This window comes from Vulpes vulpes, chromosome 7, assembly GCF_048418805.1.
Source record: "Vulpes vulpes isolate BD-2025 chromosome 7, VulVul3, whole genome shotgun sequence".
NCBI lineage: Eukaryota > Metazoa > Chordata > Mammalia > Carnivora > Canidae > Vulpes > Vulpes vulpes.
This window is the reverse complement of record NC_132786.1, coordinates 79,223,857-79,244,576: the sequence shown is the minus strand read 5'-3', so window position 1 is coordinate 79,244,576 and position 20,720 is coordinate 79,223,857. Positions and strand designations below refer to the sequence as shown.

The window sequence follows — 20,720 nt, the reverse complement described above, 5'->3', positions numbered from 1 at the left end:
AGAGACAAAGAGCAACAAGCCAGTTCTGTGGAGATAGCATCTCCTGGAGTAAGCATGTACTTTATACCTCACCCTAAAACAGTCTTTATATAAAACAAATATTGCTATTACAGAACAAGTGTCCAGTTGCTCAAATTGAATCTTTCAGCTTGCAAAGATTTTGTTCATCCAATATTCTAACAGCCATATCTTAAATTTATATATTAAATATGTCTAAGGAACCCATTTTTTATACCTGCAAAGTTTCCTGTAGTTGGACTATATACCACTATCACTGCTAGATAATTTAGTAGAATTCAATAATTTGGCAACTAGGAGAAAAATAGAAGTGAGCACTGATAATTTAATCTCCGATGTGTTTCATAATCACTCTAAAAACTCCAAGGAGTTTCTATGCAATTATGCAAAAACATTTATTATAAGTTTCATTATTGCACATTAAAAGTATTTGCTTATATCAAGAAATCACATAAATCTGTAACACAGAAATATACAGTAATCATTTTAACTATAAAAATAGTATTTATTTTTTTTTTAAAGAGAGGGAAGCAAACCATAAGACATTCTCTCTTTTTTTTTAAGGTTTTATTTATTTATTCATAGAGATGCAGAGAGAGAGGCAGAGACACAGGCAGAGGGAGAAGCAGGCTCCATGCAGAGAGCCTGATGTGGGACTGGATCCAGGGTCTCCAGATCATGCCCCGGGCTGCAGGTGGCGTTAAACTGCTGCGCCACCAGGGCTGCCCTAAAAATAGTATTTATATGGTTATTTCCCTTTGAGAAACTACAGGCCATAAATAGTCTTGCTTACTGAATAATTCTGTAATTATTCTATTTACAACTTAATATACTCATAAATGTGTTGAAATCTCAGGATCCCCCTATTAAAAAGAGCAGGTCATTACCTAAACAATGCTAAAAACATCTCAAGGTCATACTAAACAATCAGATGAAAGACAATGAGTCTGCACTAAGGCTGTACTTAAATAACAAACCAGAAAGCAAAAAGCTTAAATAGGCCAGTAATATATAAGTGTATGGGACCTGATTCCTGTCTGCTTAGCTCTGATTCATTTTTATGAAAGGACTAACTTGAGCCTTGCACACAGCTATTTTCCCAACCATGAGTTTGGCCTTCTGAAACCTATAAAAGGCTCCAGCCCTTGGGGTCCTGCTTCCTCTAGAATTCCTTCCAGATGCCCCCTTCAAAATAATTTCCAAAGTCTCAGCCTCAGTATTGGATCACTTTCTGGCTGGTGGCCAGACACATCCAATGCCCTCTTTACCCCACCCAACCACACACCCATTCTCCTCCGCTGCGGTCTTTGCAGCCAATGTGTGTCCAACTAACAAGGCCATTCTGGGCTGAGCCCAGAAGACTTTCTGCCTGTGAAAGAAAGTGATAAAGCCTACTGTTAGAAGTCATAGTTTAAAACTACCATTTTTCAATTCAGAACAAAAGAGCAGAAATGAAGTAAGATTCAGCTGTGATAAACAAATGTATAGTCTACATAAACTTCCTATACGAAGTACTAATGGTAGAAACTTATCCCTTAAAAAGTGTCAAAAGTTCAATATACATTCCAAAGGTAGAGTTTTATTATGAATCAAAGGGCATAAGTTCATAACCATAACAAGTATGCAGCCCTTTCCAGACTTGCAATGGACATGGAACTGAAAACCTGAAAGCTTAGCAACTATTTATACCTGACACCACCCTTCCTGCAAAATAGAACTTACAGAAAAACAGCTATTACTGTACCATTAAAAAAAAACAAAAGTCCACTTTGGAAAAAAGTTTAGGATTTCTCAAAATAATTAAACATAAAACTAAATGGAAACTTAAATCCACATGAAGACCTCCATGTGAATGTTCATAGTAACATTATTCATAATTGCTAAAAACAACCTGCATGCCCATCATGAGCATGGATAGACACATGATATATCTATAAATGAAATAATACTCAGCAATAAAAGGAATGAACGGTGGACACATGCTACATCAAAGATGAATTTCAAAATATGTCAAATAAAAGAAGCCAAACTAAAGAATGCATTTTGTGCGATTTCCTTTACATGAAATGCCCAATAAAGGTAGTTTTATAATGATGAAAAGCAAATTAGTAATCACTGGAGACAGGAATGAGGATTAAGTTTAAATAAGAATGAGGGGTCTCAGTGGAGACTTTAAGTGTTTTAAAACTGATTTATGGTGATGGTTGCACCACTCAGTGAAGTTATTAAAAAAACTTTTTTTCATTAAATTGTACAATTGAGAGGAGTGTATTTTATGACATGTAAAAATGCCTCAATAAAATTGTTTTTAAAAATCATGTTTAGGGGCGCCTGGGTGGCTCAGTTGTTTGAGGGTCCAACTCTTGGTTTCAGCTCGGGTCATGATCTCAGTGTGAGACAAAGCCCTGCACTGGGCTCTGCACACAATGGAAAGTCTGCTTGAAACTTTCACCCTCTCTCTCTGCTCTCCCCACACCTGCTCACATGCACTCTCTCTCTCCCCATCTCTCTAAAATATTTTTTTTAATTTTTTTATTCATTTATGATAGTCACAGAGAGAGAGAGAGAGAGGGAGAGAGAGAGAGAGAGAGGCAGAGACATAGGCAGAGGGAGAAGCAGGCTCCATGCACTGGGAGCCCGACGTGGGATTCGATCCCGGGTCTCCAGGATTGTGCCCTGGGCCAAAGGCAGGCGCTAAACCTCTGCGCCACCCAGGGATCCCTCTCTGTCTAAAATAAATGGATAAATTATTTTTCTAAAAAATCATGTTGTTTATGTGATAAATATATTCCTAAAAGTTTTTGAGGTTATATACTGATAAACACAAATAAAAGTAACATTGAGAAAGAGGATATAACAATAGGTACAGAAGAAATTGTAGAAGTTATTTCCTAAAAAGCACACACAAATATACATCAAAAAAAACTGAAACAGTCCATGATGTGGACAATTCTTTGGGAAAATATAATCTTCCAAAGTTGGCTTAAAAAGAAGTAGGTGACTATATCAATATCCATCAGAAATTACTGTTTACCAAAAACATCTCTTTAAAAGGTTGCTGGACTAAAAAAAAAAAAAAAAAAAAGTTGCTGGACTAGCCAAAATAAAGATAAGGCCTTTTCTTTTTAAATTTTTTTTTTTATTATTTATTTACGATAGTCACAGAGAGGGGGAGGGGGGGGAGAGAGAGAGAGAGAGAGAGAGAGAGAGGCAGAGACACAGGCAGAGGGAGAAGCAGGCTCCATGCACCAGGAGCCCGACGTGGGACTCGATCCCGGGTCTCCAGGATCGCGCCCTGAGCCAAAGGCAGGCGCCAAACTGCTGCGCCACCCAGGGATCCCCAAGGCCTTTTAAACACTAAAAATATCTATATATATATTACTCATAGTCCACAAGATAATGTTTCAAGGAATTTCTTTGTAAGTTAAAAAAAAATTATTTTATATAGCTTTTTAACTCTGATACAATCCCATTCATTATTGCTGATATAAAAATTCTTATAACAGCATATCTATTTTCACAGTTAGTAATGAGGTACCTAAAGAAACTGGATCTTAAAATTCAAAACTAGAAACTCCCTTAAAATCAGCTGTAATATCCTAAAATAGAAATTAGAATCTGTAATTGGGCAACCCTCCCCTTTTGGGGGAACAGATCCCAGCCCCCAGTAAATCCCTGCAGTTATGTGAACTCTTTCCAAAGTTTGAACCAATAGAGAAAAGCAATTACACTCTCAAGATGTTAATTGCAGAGTCATGCCACAACATGTCTGTTGTTTGTCAACCACCCCATTCCTGAAAACTATCCTTGTCTAAGCACTGGATCAGGGAAAATTAGGAGCCAGAGTGAATGCAGGAGGGCTGTACAACCCTAATTTATTCCTCACCTCTGCAGGAGGAAAAATACTGTGACAAGGAAATGTACTTGGTGTTCTGGGCTGTAGTCACCACACATGGAATATTGTTTGTAATTAAATAAACCATACTTAGGCAAAGATACTATCAAGCCATGGCAGTCAGGTCAGATCATAACTCTGAGAGTAGGCGTCCAATTTCACTTTCTGAGAATGGATGTCCCCACTGTTTTCATGTTGAGATAGAATGTAAAATGTCCTAGACCAGAGAACGAAAGAATGTGCCCTTTCGTCTGCCTGTCCCTGAGCAGAGGCTATGCCTATGCCCTCCCACCAGTGGTACTAACCCTCCACAAGAAGGCCTGTGGATGGGTTTGTGTTTGTGGGTTATGAGATAACCACTTCTGGCCAATGTTAGCAACCATTACTGGTGGCTGGCTTTTCAGACAGCTAATCACGAGGCTCACTGCAGGGAATCTATCAGAGGCAGAAAGAGTAGCAAGGTAAAAGACAACAAATCTCATAAACAGTTGAGGGACGCACTTGGAGATGGAGGTAACTTAGAGCAAAAAAGTCAGCAAAGGCTTGTGCATAATAATTTAGATAAAAACAGGAAGTGTAATTCCATTCTGTAGTCACAAATAGAAAGACCAACAACAACATATGGGCTACTGTGAGGAATTATGCAACATGACAAAGTTGTCAAATAAGAAAATCAATGTTCACTCAAATTTACTAGAAAGGGATTCAATAAAATCTAATATTCCCTTAAAAACAAAAAAAATTAAATAAGATGTGGGATATTGTTTCATCATGATAAAGACTAGCTCTCAAAAATCAACAATCAACATTCTATTTAGCAGTGAATACTAGACATATGCCTATTACCCAAAGAACCAAGACAAAAACGCTATTATCACAAGTAACAAGAGTTCAGGAACTTCTCGAAAAAGCATTAAGGTGGGGAATAACAATTGGAAAGGAATAGGAAAGGAATAAGAAATGGCTTTCATGATTTTCTACTTATGTTACTGTCAAACTAGAAGACCAAACAGAAACAAAGAAAAACCACTAGTATTATTAAGGAAACTAGTAAGGTTCAACACAAATCAATGACTTTCCTATATATGATCAATAATTAAATTAGAGAATATAGAAAGATATCCACAATAGCAACAAAAGCTACAATTCCCATGAAAAGGTTCTACATGAAATGTTCAGGACCTATAAAAACCAAAGTACTAAACTTTACTGAGACAAAATAAAAGCTAAAATTAAAAAAAAATACACAATGGTTTTGGATGGAAAGACTCAGTACCTATAAAAACATGTACTTTTCCCAAATTAAAGTTTAGTGATAGTGCAATTAAAATTCCAAAAGGAGAATGACAGTTATTCTAAACTTCCATATGAGAGAAGGCAAAAATATCTAAGAAATTTTACAAAAGAAAACTAATAGTGAAAGAGTTTACCATGCTAGATATTAAAACACTTATAAGGCTGCAACAAATAGCATGGTGGTATCAGGCCAAATAATTTTTTTAAGATTTTATTTATTTATTCACAAGAGACACAGAGAGAGAGACAGAGGCAGAGACACAGGCAGAGGGAGAAGCAGGCTCCATGCAGGGAGCCCGAAGTGGGACTCGATCCCAGATCTCCAGGATCACACACTGGGCTGAAGGCGGCACTAAACTGCTGAGCCACCCAGGGCTGCCCAAGCCAAATAATTTTAATGAATAGATCAGATCTTCAAAAGAGATTGATTTGGGAAGACATTAAAATATACAATAACTAAATATGATGAGTGAAGGATAAGTCAGTGGGGAAGGGAGAAAGAAGTAAATAATGCAAGATACAGTGTGGGGAAACCAGTAGCCTCTGCTTGGACTATCATCTAAAGTCTTTCCTGTGGCCTAGGAGGTCTTACATGATCTGGTCCTGCTACCTTTCCAACCTTATTTACCAACTATCTTGGACTCACCTTATTCTTATACCAGCTTCCTATTTTTCATATATACCAAGCTCATTCCTGCCTTGCAACCTTGACACTTGCTGTTCTCTCTGACTGGGGGCCCCTTCACTTCAAATGTCATCTCTTCAGAGATCTCCTGTCTGCTCAAACAGCACCTTCGCCTCCACACCAGGCACTTATTATTAATGACATCATCATCCTCTGAAATTACTTTGTTAACACATTCATTGTCTTTCTGACTAGAATACAGGATCCCTATGAATAGGAAGATTACTTCCTTGTTTCTATCAAGTCCTCAGAGTCTGGAATAACTCTTAGCACTTACTGGAGGCTTAGAAATTTACATATATGTGTGTACATATGGATGTGCAAATACATGTATGTGTATGCATATATTGTGTGCATACATATACATATGTATGTGTATGCATATGTTTAAATACGTGTGTGTGTGTGTGTGTGTGTGTGTGTGTATAAAATGAAGATAAGGACCCTTATCGGCAAGGACCATTCAAAACAGATTTATCTTCTACACAATAATTTTGCATTAAATGTACATATAAACAAATATTTGCCATAATTAATTTAGTTGAATAAGATATTAAATTACAGATTTATTAATAGTTGTGAAAGACAAACTGTATTTATTATCATATAACATCATCATTTAATTATAATCTTATCCCTTTGCTTATTTTTATCCACACTGTAAATAGAGCATATTCAAGGAAATGAGACTTCCAGACCTAATTTCCAATTCCAGTTCGAGTCATATCCTATCTTTTGCCCAGTGTGATTTCTACTTTTCCTGTGAATTCAAGAGTGCTAGTGGAAAGAAATCAAAAGGTAACTGGAAAATCATTTTTGCTAAGTGAGAGAAGACAAAACTGGACTTGCTCATTTGAACAGAATTTGAATGTTTCTGGCCTGACCTTGTCCCTGCTTCTCCGCCTCCCCACACTCCAACTCTATCTCTACACCACCTCCCATGCAGCATGAGCAATCCCATCTGCTGACAGCTGTCATGTCTGAGTCCCTACCTGTCCTCCCCATCCCTTAGTGTGAAACAGGAAAAAAAAAGACACTGATATAAGGATCCTAAGTTAGAGGAACTATTTTTGTTGTTACTGGAATAAGAAGAGGGAGAGAACGTATAAAATATAATCAAAATTTAGGAATAGAATCATCTAAGATCTATGAGCTGTACCACAGAATTCCTTCCCAAGAACAGGCTATAAAAGATGGGTTCTTTCTTCCTAATTGTTTCACATCCTAAAATAGCCACATCCATGTGGAGTATTTGCTTCTTTGTAGGGTAAGTGGGGATGGGTATGTGGGGGTGCAAGTATGCTGGCACATGTGTAGTTTGTCAGGTTATCTGCTGTAAAAAGATCAAGGAGTACTGAAAGAAAATCTTTTCAGTATCTGTGTATCACTTTAGGCAGTTAAATTATCCACTTTTTGAAGAATAGGAGAGAGATTTACAGGAAAATAATTGCTCCAACAATACATACATATGTTATATATTATCATATATGTAGTATATATATTATATATAGTATAAAACATCACCCTTGAGTCTTTCTCAATACCAGTTGCTGATCTCTGAAAAGGTCTAATGTGGCCTCAGGACTAGTTTGACCAGGCCTGGTTATATGTTTGGGTTTTTTAAATATATCTGTCCTAAAGAGTGAATTTTCACAACTGTGTGACCCCATGAAAGAATTAAAAAGAATTAAAAATCACTCAACAAAACAGGAATTGGTTGTGTTTTTCATGTATAAACATTCCATATTCTTTATCTGCCTTTTGTAGAAATTACAACCCAAAGGCTGAACTCCTATAATTTAGTTATAATTTTGTTTACTGGACATTCAGAAGGAACATTATGTAATGATACTTTTCCTTCCATTCCAATCTAAAACTATATATTCCTGGGTCTATTCTGTAACTGGAATCCAGCTACACATAGACTTACTTAATTTGCCTCCAGATTAAAACAAATAAACAAAAAACTCTATCAGTTCCACAGTCCAAGAATTACTTTTTAAGAAAAATAGCTTTTAAATAGTATATTCAATTTTTTACCTTCCTGCTCCTTAACTGACACAACCACAAGACAATATATAAACTGAAACCATGAAATAAAAACATTCTTCTCAAAAATAAAAAAAAATCTTTGTATCAAATCATCCTGGCTCTTACAGCATATAGCTACTTGCCACCTATGTGTAATAAAGAACTCAGGGGGGAAAAAAAAAAAAAGTACTTTGTATATTCCCCAGCCTCAGAACCTCCATTTATTTTGTATTCTGTACCTCTTGCAATTTCAAATTTCCATTGCAATAAGATGAAAATTTCCCAATGGAGGTTTTTGCCAGTATCTCAAAAGAAATTCTACTTTACCCTTAGTACTCCAGAGTATCCATGCTTTGTTAAGTATGGTCCATAGTGTTTCTCCTAGGAAGAGAATATTTTGGAGCTGAGATTTCCCCAAAGGAAGTGAGGTGGTTTAGGGTAGAATGGACATGAATAAATATCCCTTCTTAGTTTGTGAACTGAAAATCAAGGCTTCATGAATGTCTGGAGCCAGAAACCAAGCCCGGGCTATCCACAGGAATAGTGATTTAATGGAAGGAATGGGAGGGAATTTCCAAGTTTACATAGACTTCCCCTACTTATACTATTAAATTTTATTTTCTCATGTCAAAAAAAAACTAAATAAAATTTTAAAATAAATTTAAAAATAAAGGAGGGATAGGAAAGGGTCAATGAACTAAAAACCTAGGAATCTGACTTTCCAAATCAACCTACATATAGATGCTTAGCTTTTGGAAGCTAGTCTCACTTATCCTCTGTTTCTTTTTCTTTGCTGCTTGCTTTCCCCCATTTGACAGCCTCCATCTTTATCTGGTCTTCTCTGTATCCTGGAGAATTCTAGTCTTTGATTTCTAAGTTTATATGGCTTCTCAGCCTGGAACTTAGCACCTATTCTGCACAGCAGAGGAAGGAAAATATGGCAAGGAAGGAAAGAAAATCTCTGCCCTCAAGTATTCACATTCTAGTAGGAGGAAAAAGATAAAAAACAAAATATAAGTAATTAAAATATAGAACATTAGTTGAACATATAACAACGCTGGTATTTGAACTTTTGGATATACACAAATGGCAATTTCATATGAGTCAACCTATATATTAAATAGTGATGAATATTATTTTGAAAATGAAGGAGAGAATAGGTAGTAGGGTTGATGATACAGTGAGGGCAGAGAGGGTTACAATTTAAAATAGGGCAATCTGGGGTCCCTGGGTGGCTTTGGAGGTTAAGTGTATGACTCTTGATTTTGGGTGAAGTCATGATCTCAGGGTCATGATTTCAGAGTCCAGAGATCAAGCCCCATAGCTGCTCTGCACTGGGCTTGGAGCCTGTTTAAAATTCTCTTTCTATCTCCCTCTGCCTCCTATTCAAGCTCTCGCTCTCTTTCCCTAAAAAGCATAAAAATAAAAAAAAAAGAGCAATCCATTCCTATGTGATATAATTATGTGAGATTGTTTTTGCTACATTATTATTTTTCTAAGGAGCAGGCATTCCTTTATAATGAGTTTTTTAAAACTATATAATATCAAAGTTGATGAAAAACCACAATGAGTCACTTAAACATGTAAATTTGAGGGCATTTACATCAAGCAGGAATATAAGATACAAATCATATTAACATAGTCTTATACTCTATGAAATTAGGTTAAATGCCATGTAGTACAAAGCATTTAATTATATATGCTCTAAGCCATTAATTTTAAAAACAAGCAATAAATTCTATTTTAATGAGCAAAGTAAAAATAGTTTGTTACTTTTTTTTCTTTTTCTTTTCTAGGATTTATTTACCCATTTTAGAGAGAGATGGAGAATATGTGCATGCACGCATGAGCAGGGGGGATGGGCAGAGGGAGAGAAAGAACCCCAAGCAGACTCCTGACCAACCATGGATTCTAATGTGGAGCTGGATCTCATGACCCTGTGAGATCATGACCAGGGTCAAAATCAAGAGTAGGGAACCCAGCAGACTGAGCCAGCCAGGTGCTCCCCTATGTTACATTTTTTTTTAAATTTATGTTACATTTTTAAAAGGTACACAACCAAAGAACAAACAACTTCTACTAATGGGTCACCCAAATAGTGAGTTTCCATCTAACACAATGCTTTTCAGTATTTAAATTGTTTGAGAACTATAAAAATGTGAGGAAGGGGAGAAATACTTATGAAAGGTACCTATGACACAGCTTAATTAAAAAATAAACTAGGGGCGGGGTGCCTGGGTGGCTCAGTCGGTTAAGCGTCTGTCTTCGGCTCAGGTCATGATCCCAGGGTCCTGGGATCAGCCCGGTATCAGGCTCCCTGCTCAATGGGGAGCCTGCTTCTCCCACTCCCTCTGCCTGCCACTCCTATGTATGCTCTCTCCCTGTGAAATAAATAAATAAAATCTTTAAAATAAAACAAAATAAAACTGGGGTACCTGGGTAGCTCAGTCAGTTAAGCGACTGACTCTTGGTTTCTGCTCAGGTCATGGTATCAGGGTCATGAGACTGAATCCCACATGGGATCTATGCTCAGAGAATCTCCTGCTTGAGATTTTCTGCCTCTCTCCCTGCCCCTTCTCCCTGCCTTTCTCTCTCAAATAAATTCATAAAATCTAAAAAAAAAAATAAAAAATAAACTAATATGTGGCTTAAACATTAAAACAACACAAATGGTATTATTACACTTTTTAAATAAATTCCACAAAAATTAGGAAACTAGTAAGACTAATTATTAAATTAATCCACTGGACATGGCCTGCTACCTAAAAGGAAGATGTGACTTCTCCTTCCAAATACTGATTGACCTAGTCAATAACCCAACAGTTTATATGTGCCCAACTCCCAAAAGAAATCTAAACCGGCACTGCTCAACAGAACCTTTTGCAGTGATGGAAATGCTCTGCCTTGGCCCATAAGGTAACCAACACTTGAAAGGTAGCTAATGAGGGACGCCTGGGTGGCTCAGTGGTTGAGCATCTATCTGCCTTTGGCTCAGGGCGTGATTCCAGGGGCCTGGGATCAAGTTCCACATCGGGCTCCCCACAGGAAGCCTGTTTTTCTCTCTGCCTATGTCTCTGCCTCTCTCTCTGTGTGTCTCTCATGAATAAATAAATAAAATCTTTTTTTTAAAAAAAAAAAGTGGCTAATGAAACTGAAAGACAAAATATCCAAAATTACATCATATTTACAGAATAATCAGAGTACTCTAAATCTCAAAGAAATTGACTCCCCATTCAACATATCTAATACCATTATTAGGAGTCACACATCATGGAGTCAATCTTCCGAATCACTGAGCAAAACTGGTAACTCTTTTCTGCTGTTCTTTAGAAAAACATTTTAATGCCCCAAATATTATTTTCACAATTTATTGCATTCATAGGAACTGAGATCACATATATTGTAATGCAAAATATTAAAGTCTTCCCTTCCACATTACCTTCTTATATCTATTACAGCTGTTCAAATTCAAATGGATATCCATTTCCTGTTTTGCCAGACTTCATAACTTAAAATCAGTAGATAGAAAAGTTTTAAATGTAGTATTTAATTGATATGGGAAGATGAAATACAGTAAGATAACAAAAATTTACAAAAGGTTATAAAAGTGGATTGAATGTGTATCTGACAAAAGGAGTGAAGCTCAACAAAGACTTACTGGTTTAGCATGATGTCAAGAATGAAGGATGTTCCAAAGGCATCAACCTGGAAGCTTGCCTGGTCAACATGAGTCAACTGCAACATCAAAAAGATAAAAGGTACTTATTATTCAGCCATAGCAATGAGATAATAAGCATTTCTAAGGATGATTCAAAAAGGTTTAATATCATAAATTGGAAAACCAATTCAACATAGAGATTAAACGACAAAAAATAAAATCTGCACCTTCTCAGAAGCCAAGCGTTCACCAATCTGAATACCACCTAATCCAAGAGGACAAGTACTCTACTTTTCCAGTTTATCTCAAGTAGCTAAACAGTCCATTTCCAAGAAGACTGAACTTCATTCATTTTATTCTATATTAAATGACTGGCTCCTTTAAAATTAAACTTTGTACATTAAAAAAGAAACACAGAAAAATATGTTCAAGAGTAAAATAATATGAACTATTTACAAGGAAGAGATCTAAATCTCAAAAAAAGCCCTTTATCATTCTACCTGAAATACATACTTTAAGAATAATATTTCAGTTCTAATTTGCCAAATATAATTTCATAGAGGTTTCTATGTCTTCCTAGAGCAAAACTTAGGCCTCTACTATCTATTGCAAATATCGCCTATGGAAATTTTGTTTGGAAAAAAAAAATCACTATCTCTTATGCTATTTAGAAAGTCCCAGAGAAATCACAAGAGACTCTAAAAAATGTAATGTTACCAACAACACTAATATTAACATATTAAATAACCATGTGCATTAACTGAAGAGAAGGAAGCAAAAAACTTTTTATTCTGTTTGATTCTCCAAATATTAACTGTAGTTATAGCTAAGCAGAACTATGAATTAAGTTTTTTGTTTATGTTTCTCTAGTACCCAAAATTTCTAGAATAAACACGTACAATTCCAACAATGAGAATAAAACAAACACTATTTTATAGATAAAAACCATCTGAGCAACCGTATTTAAGTAGTATGTGAGGCAGATGGTGTTACTGTTCTCAGAGAACAAGCACATTAAAAAAAAAAAAAACACCCTAGGATTCTGTGGGGTATAACAGGCACCTCGATTATTCCTGGGATTTTCAAATAGTAAGCTTATGGTATTATGTGAAAGGAGAGAGCTTAATCAATAATAATAATAATAAAGCTTTTTGGAAGAAAAGGACAATCCTTGTCTTTTTTTTTTTTAAAGATTTATTTATTTATTCATTCAGAGAGAGCGAGAGAGAGGCAGAGACACACGCAGAGGGAGAAGCAGGCTCCATGCAGGAAGCCCAATGTGGGCTCAGATCCCGGGTCTCCAGGATCACACCCCGGGCTGCAGGTGGCGCTAAACCACTGCACCATCGGGGCTGCCCCAATCCTTGTCTTTTAAAGTGTCTGAAAGAAGTAAGGGTAGGAGAATGCCAAACTTCAGTTGCTAACACACTCCAATCCCCATGGAACCCCAAGAATGAAGAACTATTTGGATAGTTCATTACCTCTCAGCCTCATTACCTCATTCAACTTTAACTCCTGGCTCTTCCCAGGTAACACCCAGGCTATCATCTAACTCTGGCTTTTTTTCCTTTTAATAATTTTTGAAGCCATACCTTACTCCTCATTTCCATATCTGCCACAAATCATATTCTCATTTGATCTAAAATGACTCTTTACAAAACCCCAAATGTAAGCCTCAGTTTTTCCAGTGTGTCAAATACAAACTTTCCTTCCCTAGATATCAAGATCTTCCACAATCACCTCCCTCCATCCCTGACATAATGGCACACAAGTCCCAAGGGACCCACCCATATCCTATTCATGCTCAATTTTCTCTTCTATTCTGTAACTCAACAAGTTGTGTGAATTCCAACTTTTTTTGTGTGGCTTTCATTCATCACTTCTGAGGAGTGCCTTTGTGAACCAGACCCTTGGAGAGCAGTCTTCACCAAGGACATTTCCCAGAAATGGCCCTATCCATCCCTCAAGATGTAGGACAAACTCCTCTTTGTGTCAATCTCTTAGGGCTGTCATTACAAAGTACCCAGACTAGGTGGCTTCCACAACAGAAATGTACTTTCTCATAGTTTTGGAGGCTATAATGACAAGATCAAGGTATAGGCAGATGTGGTTTCTCCTAGGACCTCTCTCCTTGACTTCTCACTGTCCTCACATGGTCTTTTCTCTATACATGTGCACATCTGGCATAACTCTCTCTCTCTCTTCTTATAAGGACATCAGTCGTACCATATTTAGGGCCCACTCTAATGACCTCATTTAACCTCAGTGACCTCTTCAAAAGTCTTAACTCCTGAGTGGGAAAAATTAGACAGGGAGACAAACCATGAGAGACTCCTAACTCTGGGAAACAAAGGGTTGCAGAAGGGGATGGAGTAACTGGGTGACTGGCACTGAGGAGGGCACTTGATGGGATGGGCACTGTGTGTTATATTGTACATTGGCAAATTAAATTCAAATTTTTTAAAATGTAAAAAAAAAAGAAGAAAGAAAAACATTAACGGGGATTCCTAAACCTTCATTTTGTAATGGGAACAAAATACAGTTCACTGAGTATACTAATATACTAAAAGCCATAAAAAATGTCAAAAATAAATTAATAAAATAAATAAATAAATAAAGGCCTTATCTCAAAACAGGTTCACAGCAGTGGTTAGGGCTTCAAAATAGGAATTTTGGAGGAGACACAGTTCAGTCTAAATACTCCTCTTGCATGAAATCTTCTCATTCTTTTCCAATCTCCTTCTCACCTCCCTCAAAACTGTTCAGTTTGATATGAGGGTCTCAGTACTGATCAGCATCAGGTACTCAGTAAGCACTTCCTGACTGACTCATTTGAGGATTTGTTTGATATCAGTCACCTGGATACATAAACAACAATTGAACAGCTATAAATTACCTGTTTACAGAAATGCACTCCTTTCATCAAGGTTGTTCTTAATGCCATGTCAAAGGATAATGTCTTTCCTGTTGTCTAAAAGCTTTTTGAGTTTCCTGAAGTACTAACAACCATGTTTTGGAACAGCCTGAGGAAAGCTCTGTTTACCAGAACTGATGTCTCAATTAAAATCTCTCTTCCCTCCATTCTTTCTTGGCACTTACTGTGGCGAGCAGAGCAGAGGCCCCATGTTATTCATCCTGGTATTGTGATTCAGTGTAGGGATCAAGATAACATTACCATTCTTTTTCAGTAAGATGTTTACTGTTTATAATAATTTCATCTAATTCTTGCTTTGTTTTTCCTGCAGCTTCAATTTACATCTAGTATCTTACTTTATTGATCTCCAATGTGTCCCAAAGAGAAATGCATTACTTAAAATTCAAAAGAAAATCCATTGACAGAATGTTTAACTACTGTTGAGTAAAAAACGTTTGCATTATTAATAGTAATAGAAACAACAGTATATTAAAATTGTTTTAACCTAAGGCAAGCTTCCTTAGACTGTATACAGATTGATTCACTTTACAAATATCTTCTAAGAGTCTAGCAAGTGCTGCAAACTTTTGATTTAGTAGACAAGGTGCTGAAGAAAACTGACCATGTTTCTCTTTTAGCGGAGCTTATTTTCTAGTGGAGACAGAAAATGACAAATAAAATGACAGAAAATGAACAAAAAATAAATTCAGAAAATAAATACACCACTCTCAGATTTTTTTTTCACTCTCAGATTTAATAAAACAAGGTCAACAGGTGATCATGGTAAATGAGATCCTAGGTGATCCTGGAAGCCTCTCTGCAGAGGTGGCATCTAGGGGACACGTAAATGACTAAAAGGAATCTGTAGTAGATAGAATAATGGCCCTAAAGATGCCCACACTCTAGTTCCCAGAACCTATGAACATATGACCTTACATGACAAAAGGAGTTTGCTTATGTGATTAATTTAAGGATCTTGAGTTATCTAGGTGGGCCCAATCTAATCACAAAGGTCTTTATAAGACCAGAGTCTTAGAAGGGTCAGGGTCAGAGAAGGAGATATGATGATGGAAACAGAAATTAGGATAAGGTGAGGCAAAGGCCATATGCCAATGAATACTAGAAGCCTCTTGAAACTGGAAAAGGCAACAAACAATTCTCCACAAGAACCTCCAGAAGGAACACAGTCCTCCCATCACCTCCATCTTAGCTTTGTGAAACCTATTCCAGGCTTCTAATCTCCAGAACTGTAAGAAAATAAATTTTTGTTGTTTTATAATTTTAAGTGTGTGTAATGTACTACAGCAGCAATGGGAAACCAATACAGCATCACTAGCAATGTCATTTAGAAAAGCAGTTCCACTAAAAGAGTTGATCGCACTAGTGGTTCAATGTCATTCTCCCGGATTGGTTAAAACCAAGGTACTCAGGTACTCACAGCTGTAGGACTGGAACTCATGAAGGCACAAGGATCAAACTCCAAACACAAGACTTCTCAGCCAAACAAAACTCAAAGTGGTGATCACTAAAATAAATGTGAGCATGGTTTCCTTGCATTCTGTGTGGCCTTCTCTCTTTCCAGAATATACCTTCCCCAAGTCTGACTTAAAAAGCAGGCCAAAGAGAACAAATATGTTTACATCTTTAGGTTATCTTGGAGAAATAATTAAGTAGAATTACACTGACACGATGCTATATTAACAATCCAGCTTCTTAGCCAACACCATCAATGTGAGCCAGGATGGGTCTCAGAAAGTTAATCTTAGACTCAGCTTTTTTTTTTTGTTGTTCAGAGGAAAAGGAAATGTTTGAGAAGAGACAACTTGTATAAGATCAGGATTTTCTCCTTTTGGGGAGGGGAAGGTGATAACATATATTGCTAAACAAAAATTCTCATATTCATTAATTTTCATTTGAATGTTAAAAGGTAGTAATGGCTCTCAGAGATATTTTTTAAAATATAAGTTTGGGCAGCCCTGGTGGCGCAGCGGATTAGCGCCGCCTGCAGCCCAGGGCATGATCCTAGAGACCCTTGATCGAGTCCCACATCAGGCTTTCTGCATGGAGCCTGCTTCTCCCTCTGCCTGTGTCTCTGCCTCTCTCTCTCTCTCTCTCTGCATCTCTATGAATAAATAAATAAAATATTTTAAAAACAAATAAATAAAATAAAATAAAATGTAATTTTGCAGAAATGCTTTCTTCCAAGTTACTACATTAGAATGATTTGTGATTTTAAAAACTATTAATCAAACACTTCAGTATCAGAACAATACGAAGAAAACCCTTAAAGCTCATATAATACAACATCCTTATTTTACAAATAAGGACACTGAGACTAGTGTGGGCAAGTATCTTTTGCAAAGACACATTACTTGGTAACAGAGGCCATTCCAGCACCCTTCATTTGGGTTTCATTCTGCAGCTTGGAGGTACTTGCAGGTTTAACTGGGTCCTTATGAGTAATTACTATAATAGGAGCATTTTTAGAGTATTAAAATGCTCTAAAGAGCATTGTTAAAGCACCTGAAAAGAAAATTAAACAATGAAAAACAATGTTTAGAACTGTGTTCACCCGAATGGCCAATAAGTTACCACATCTGACACAAAGCACACGTTCTGAGGCCAACTTGATTACAACTTATGAAATTAAGAATTAATGTAGACATGGAAATCTATTTTTTTAAGGAAAAAAATTACATAGGTATGGTAAAGTGTGTGTGTTTTAAGGACTAAGATAGCAGTGAGGCTGACATCTACAGAAACTGTGAAACAAAAGATTGAGGGAAAAACATGCAAAAATATAAAATAACTATCCAGATGGCAAGAAAACTTAATAAATCAATATAATTACATAAGGATAATTTTAATTTCAAATTTCAAAAATGAATCACAGGATTTTAGGACCAGAAGAACCTGATATAAATTCCCAGATTGAGGCCTATTTATTATTCATGGGTAACAGCTGAAATTTAAATGTAATGCTAACATAACCCCATGCTCCTGTGCATTTTGCCTCTTGGCAGCCTTTTTCTCCTTACATCTCCTAGAGCCAAAGAACCAGGGCCAACCTATATATCCCAAAGATCAAATAAGTACAAATGAACTTTTCAAGACTGCTTTATTCATAACCATTTTTTAAGGCTAAATTGACACTAAAACTTATTTATGGTAGAATCAAAACTTTGACACAAAGAGAAAGACAAGGAAGTTTGGGTTTTTAATTAAGCCCAACTTGAATAATGAATCAACGAATACCAATGGTGGGAGTATTATCAAACAGCATTGTGTAACCTGGTAACTGTGAAAGTAATTAACATTATTAAAAAGAAGTCTTTATGCATGTAACAGAATCTTTAGCTTTTCTGTATCCTAAATACTTCTTTACTATTTTATTGCTTCAGGTTAGTTAAAAAAAAATACAAGTGTAATTCCTGGCATCTAATACACCTTGAACTCAGTAAAAAAGCAAAATACCAATAATCTCTTGCACATATTATCCCTTTTTCTCTACAACAGAAAAGGCCAAGTGAAAAATCACCACAATCTCACTATAATGACTCCACTGCCTTATGTAAATTTCTGACAAAAGAGCTCAAAGAGACACATCTATTAAGAGCCCTCATTCTACAATTTGTTTTGGCCACATCCGCAGGATAATGTTCCCCTGGCTAGTTAGTTAAGATATGGAAATAATCTGTGAAGTTGAATTCTGTGAAAAGTGAACATGTGTGAGCCTAACATGCAGCCAATTCCCATGGTTTTCCCCTCCAGACTTGCTCTCCAACTCAAGTGCCAGTTCTTGTATGGACTTTATTTGATGTGAAAAATTGTACAACTGATGTAAACATGTTCAACTGATGTGACACCCTTGTTTGGGGATGGATGACCCAAGGAGAGATATTATGCCATAATAAATCCCCGTACCTAGGAACCTCTAGATGAAGCCATACGTATCACAAAAAAAGGCTTTTTTTTTTTCATTTAATATATATATTTTTTATCATTGGCAATACTTTGCAGAACCAATATAATTTGAATTTCAGTCACATTCATTTGACTTCTATATTGAGTCATAATTTTAAACTGAAGTTTCATCTTAAATATTCTAAAAGTGGAAAAGGCTGCTACTAGACTATTAATCTATTTACAGCACATGTGTTTATTAATCATAATCAATAGGTGCAAGTCAGCACCTGTGGCAGTAATGGATTTTGAATTATTGTAGATTAAGAAAGAGATAAAGAACATATTTAAAAATCTGTACAAGAGGAGGCTGTCAGATTCCTTTAGAACCAGGTGAACCCATTCCTGCTGATTTACCTAATGTGTGAATTAAGAAAAATCCAAGATTTATTGAGATAATCATAGAGTAGTCAGGCATATTAAGCACTTTTTCTCAAAGTTGAGGATGTGGTCTATGTTCTTTGCCACTAAACTCTGAACTAACACGGTGAACTGCATTACATTTTATTTAATCTAAAGAAAAATATTTTCCTAATTTTGATCAGAAAGATAAAGAACTATAAAGACGAAGGAAAGTGACCAAACTGAAGGATGTTGAAAGACTTTCTTTAGGTGAGTTCTTGACAAGTGTTCTCTGAATTTGCCTGGGTGAAGTTTCCATTCTGGTGGCACTGAAAGCCCCAAGGTCTGTGATTCCCTGGCAGGCAAAGGCCCTTCTCTCCAGGGGCCCTGGCTTCCACAAGCTGCAGGCAGGCAGAGAGACTGTGCTGATACAGGCAGCTCTGATGTTCTCATCTCCATTCAGGAAGTCAGGCAGCCTCATTACCTATTTATGCTCCAGCTATCTTCTGATAAATCAGTCTCTCCATCATGGTGGCCATTAACCACCCATTATGAGGCCTTCATTTAAGGCCTGAACAAGAAATGCTTACTCGTATAATTCTGAAGTCAGAGCAGACCTTTCAGATCTTTAGCAGTCAGAGAGCCATATCATATGTAGGGATATTGAGCTGTAATTAAATCGGAGTGCAAAAAACCCCAACATTTGGATGTGACAAAATCAGCAGACAAAATGAACAAAAAGACAAATCAGGCCTGGAAAACTGATATTCTTCCTTAATGCAAGAACATTTGGGAGAAAAATGACAGGTCTTTCTGGCCCCACCTGTGACTTGATACTTAAGAGTGAATTATGTAACTTTCCTATACTTCATCTTGCCTTTCCCCAAATGTGAACTGAAAAGAGTATCATCATAGAACGCTGTGAGAAAAATACTTAAAAATTTTTGTTTATGGTGAAAGTATATAAAAGCTTGTTACAAGGAATAAGGTAACTACTGAAAGCTAAGTAAAAGACAGGCAAGAAGAGCAGAGGAGGGAAAGTGAGTAAACGATTAAGCTATTACATTATCAAATTAATAACTAGTCAGTTCAGATCTAAATCAGATCATTTTAAAAAGAGGCCTCAAAGTAAGGGTTGTCTCTGCCAGCTGGGTCACAGTCTCTCCTGGAGGCAACGTCAGAAAGAACAAAGAATGGTGAGTTCTTCACACCAAGATTCACTTCACTCAGTGCTGGTATGTCAATGGACTTTTGTTTGCTTGCTTGCTTAATGTCATCTTCATTACAAAGATATTAGAGATGTCTGAGAGCTATGGCTCATTTCCACTAAAGGGCCAGCTCCAAGTGTTCAAAGAAAGAAAAATCAGAAATAACACTGGACAAAATCCCATGATGAATAGCTGGCACATAAGAATTCCATAGCATTTTCCTTGGGAAACAAATTCACATGAGATAAAAAGGTTTTTCCTCTCCTAGAACTAAAGACTAAAACTACATAACTCTGGAGGGCTTTCTGCTCATGCATAAACATAAACATACATTTAGTAAACTTTAAAAGGACCAGATTCCTAACTTCCTAACATACCTCATCTGTCCAAAAACTTTCCAAGAACATAGTGAAGAAATAAGTAAAATACTGTAAGAACAAAGCTCCTGCTTAAAAGAAAAAGAAGAAGAAGAAAAAAAGGCAGTAAGTTTCTAACGGCAGAGATACTCAAAAGATGTTTTTATCTATAACTTGACAGTCCCTCACTAAGGGCTTTCTTTATTAGGATGTAAAATGACGGAATTCCAGAGACAAGAACCTTTGCAAAAATATTCCATTTTTTTGTTTCTCAAGTCAGCTAGAATGAAGACTGATATGAAGAACACATTAGCTATCTTACCACAACTATGAAGGAAAGGAAGAAATGCAAAT

General features: G+C 36.5%; 1 protein-coding gene across 25 annotated transcripts in view; it reads right to left on the bottom strand.

Moving 5' to 3' along the window:
• Window positions 1-20,720, bottom strand: part of ADAM22 (ADAM metallopeptidase domain 22) — a 225,040-nt gene that overhangs the window by 177,263 nt on the left and 27,057 nt on the right. For all 25 annotated transcript variants that reach the window (XR_012002656.1, XR_012002653.1, XR_012002654.1 and 22 more), the window contains exon 3: window positions 11,584-11,660. Coding sequence is in view for 22 of the 25 variants with exons in the window: in XM_072764193.1 (XP_072620294.1) it covers window positions 11,584-11,660 (77 nt within the window). In the remaining 3 variants the exon portion in view is untranslated. The remainder of the gene's footprint in view (window positions 1-11,583; window positions 11,661-20,720) is intronic.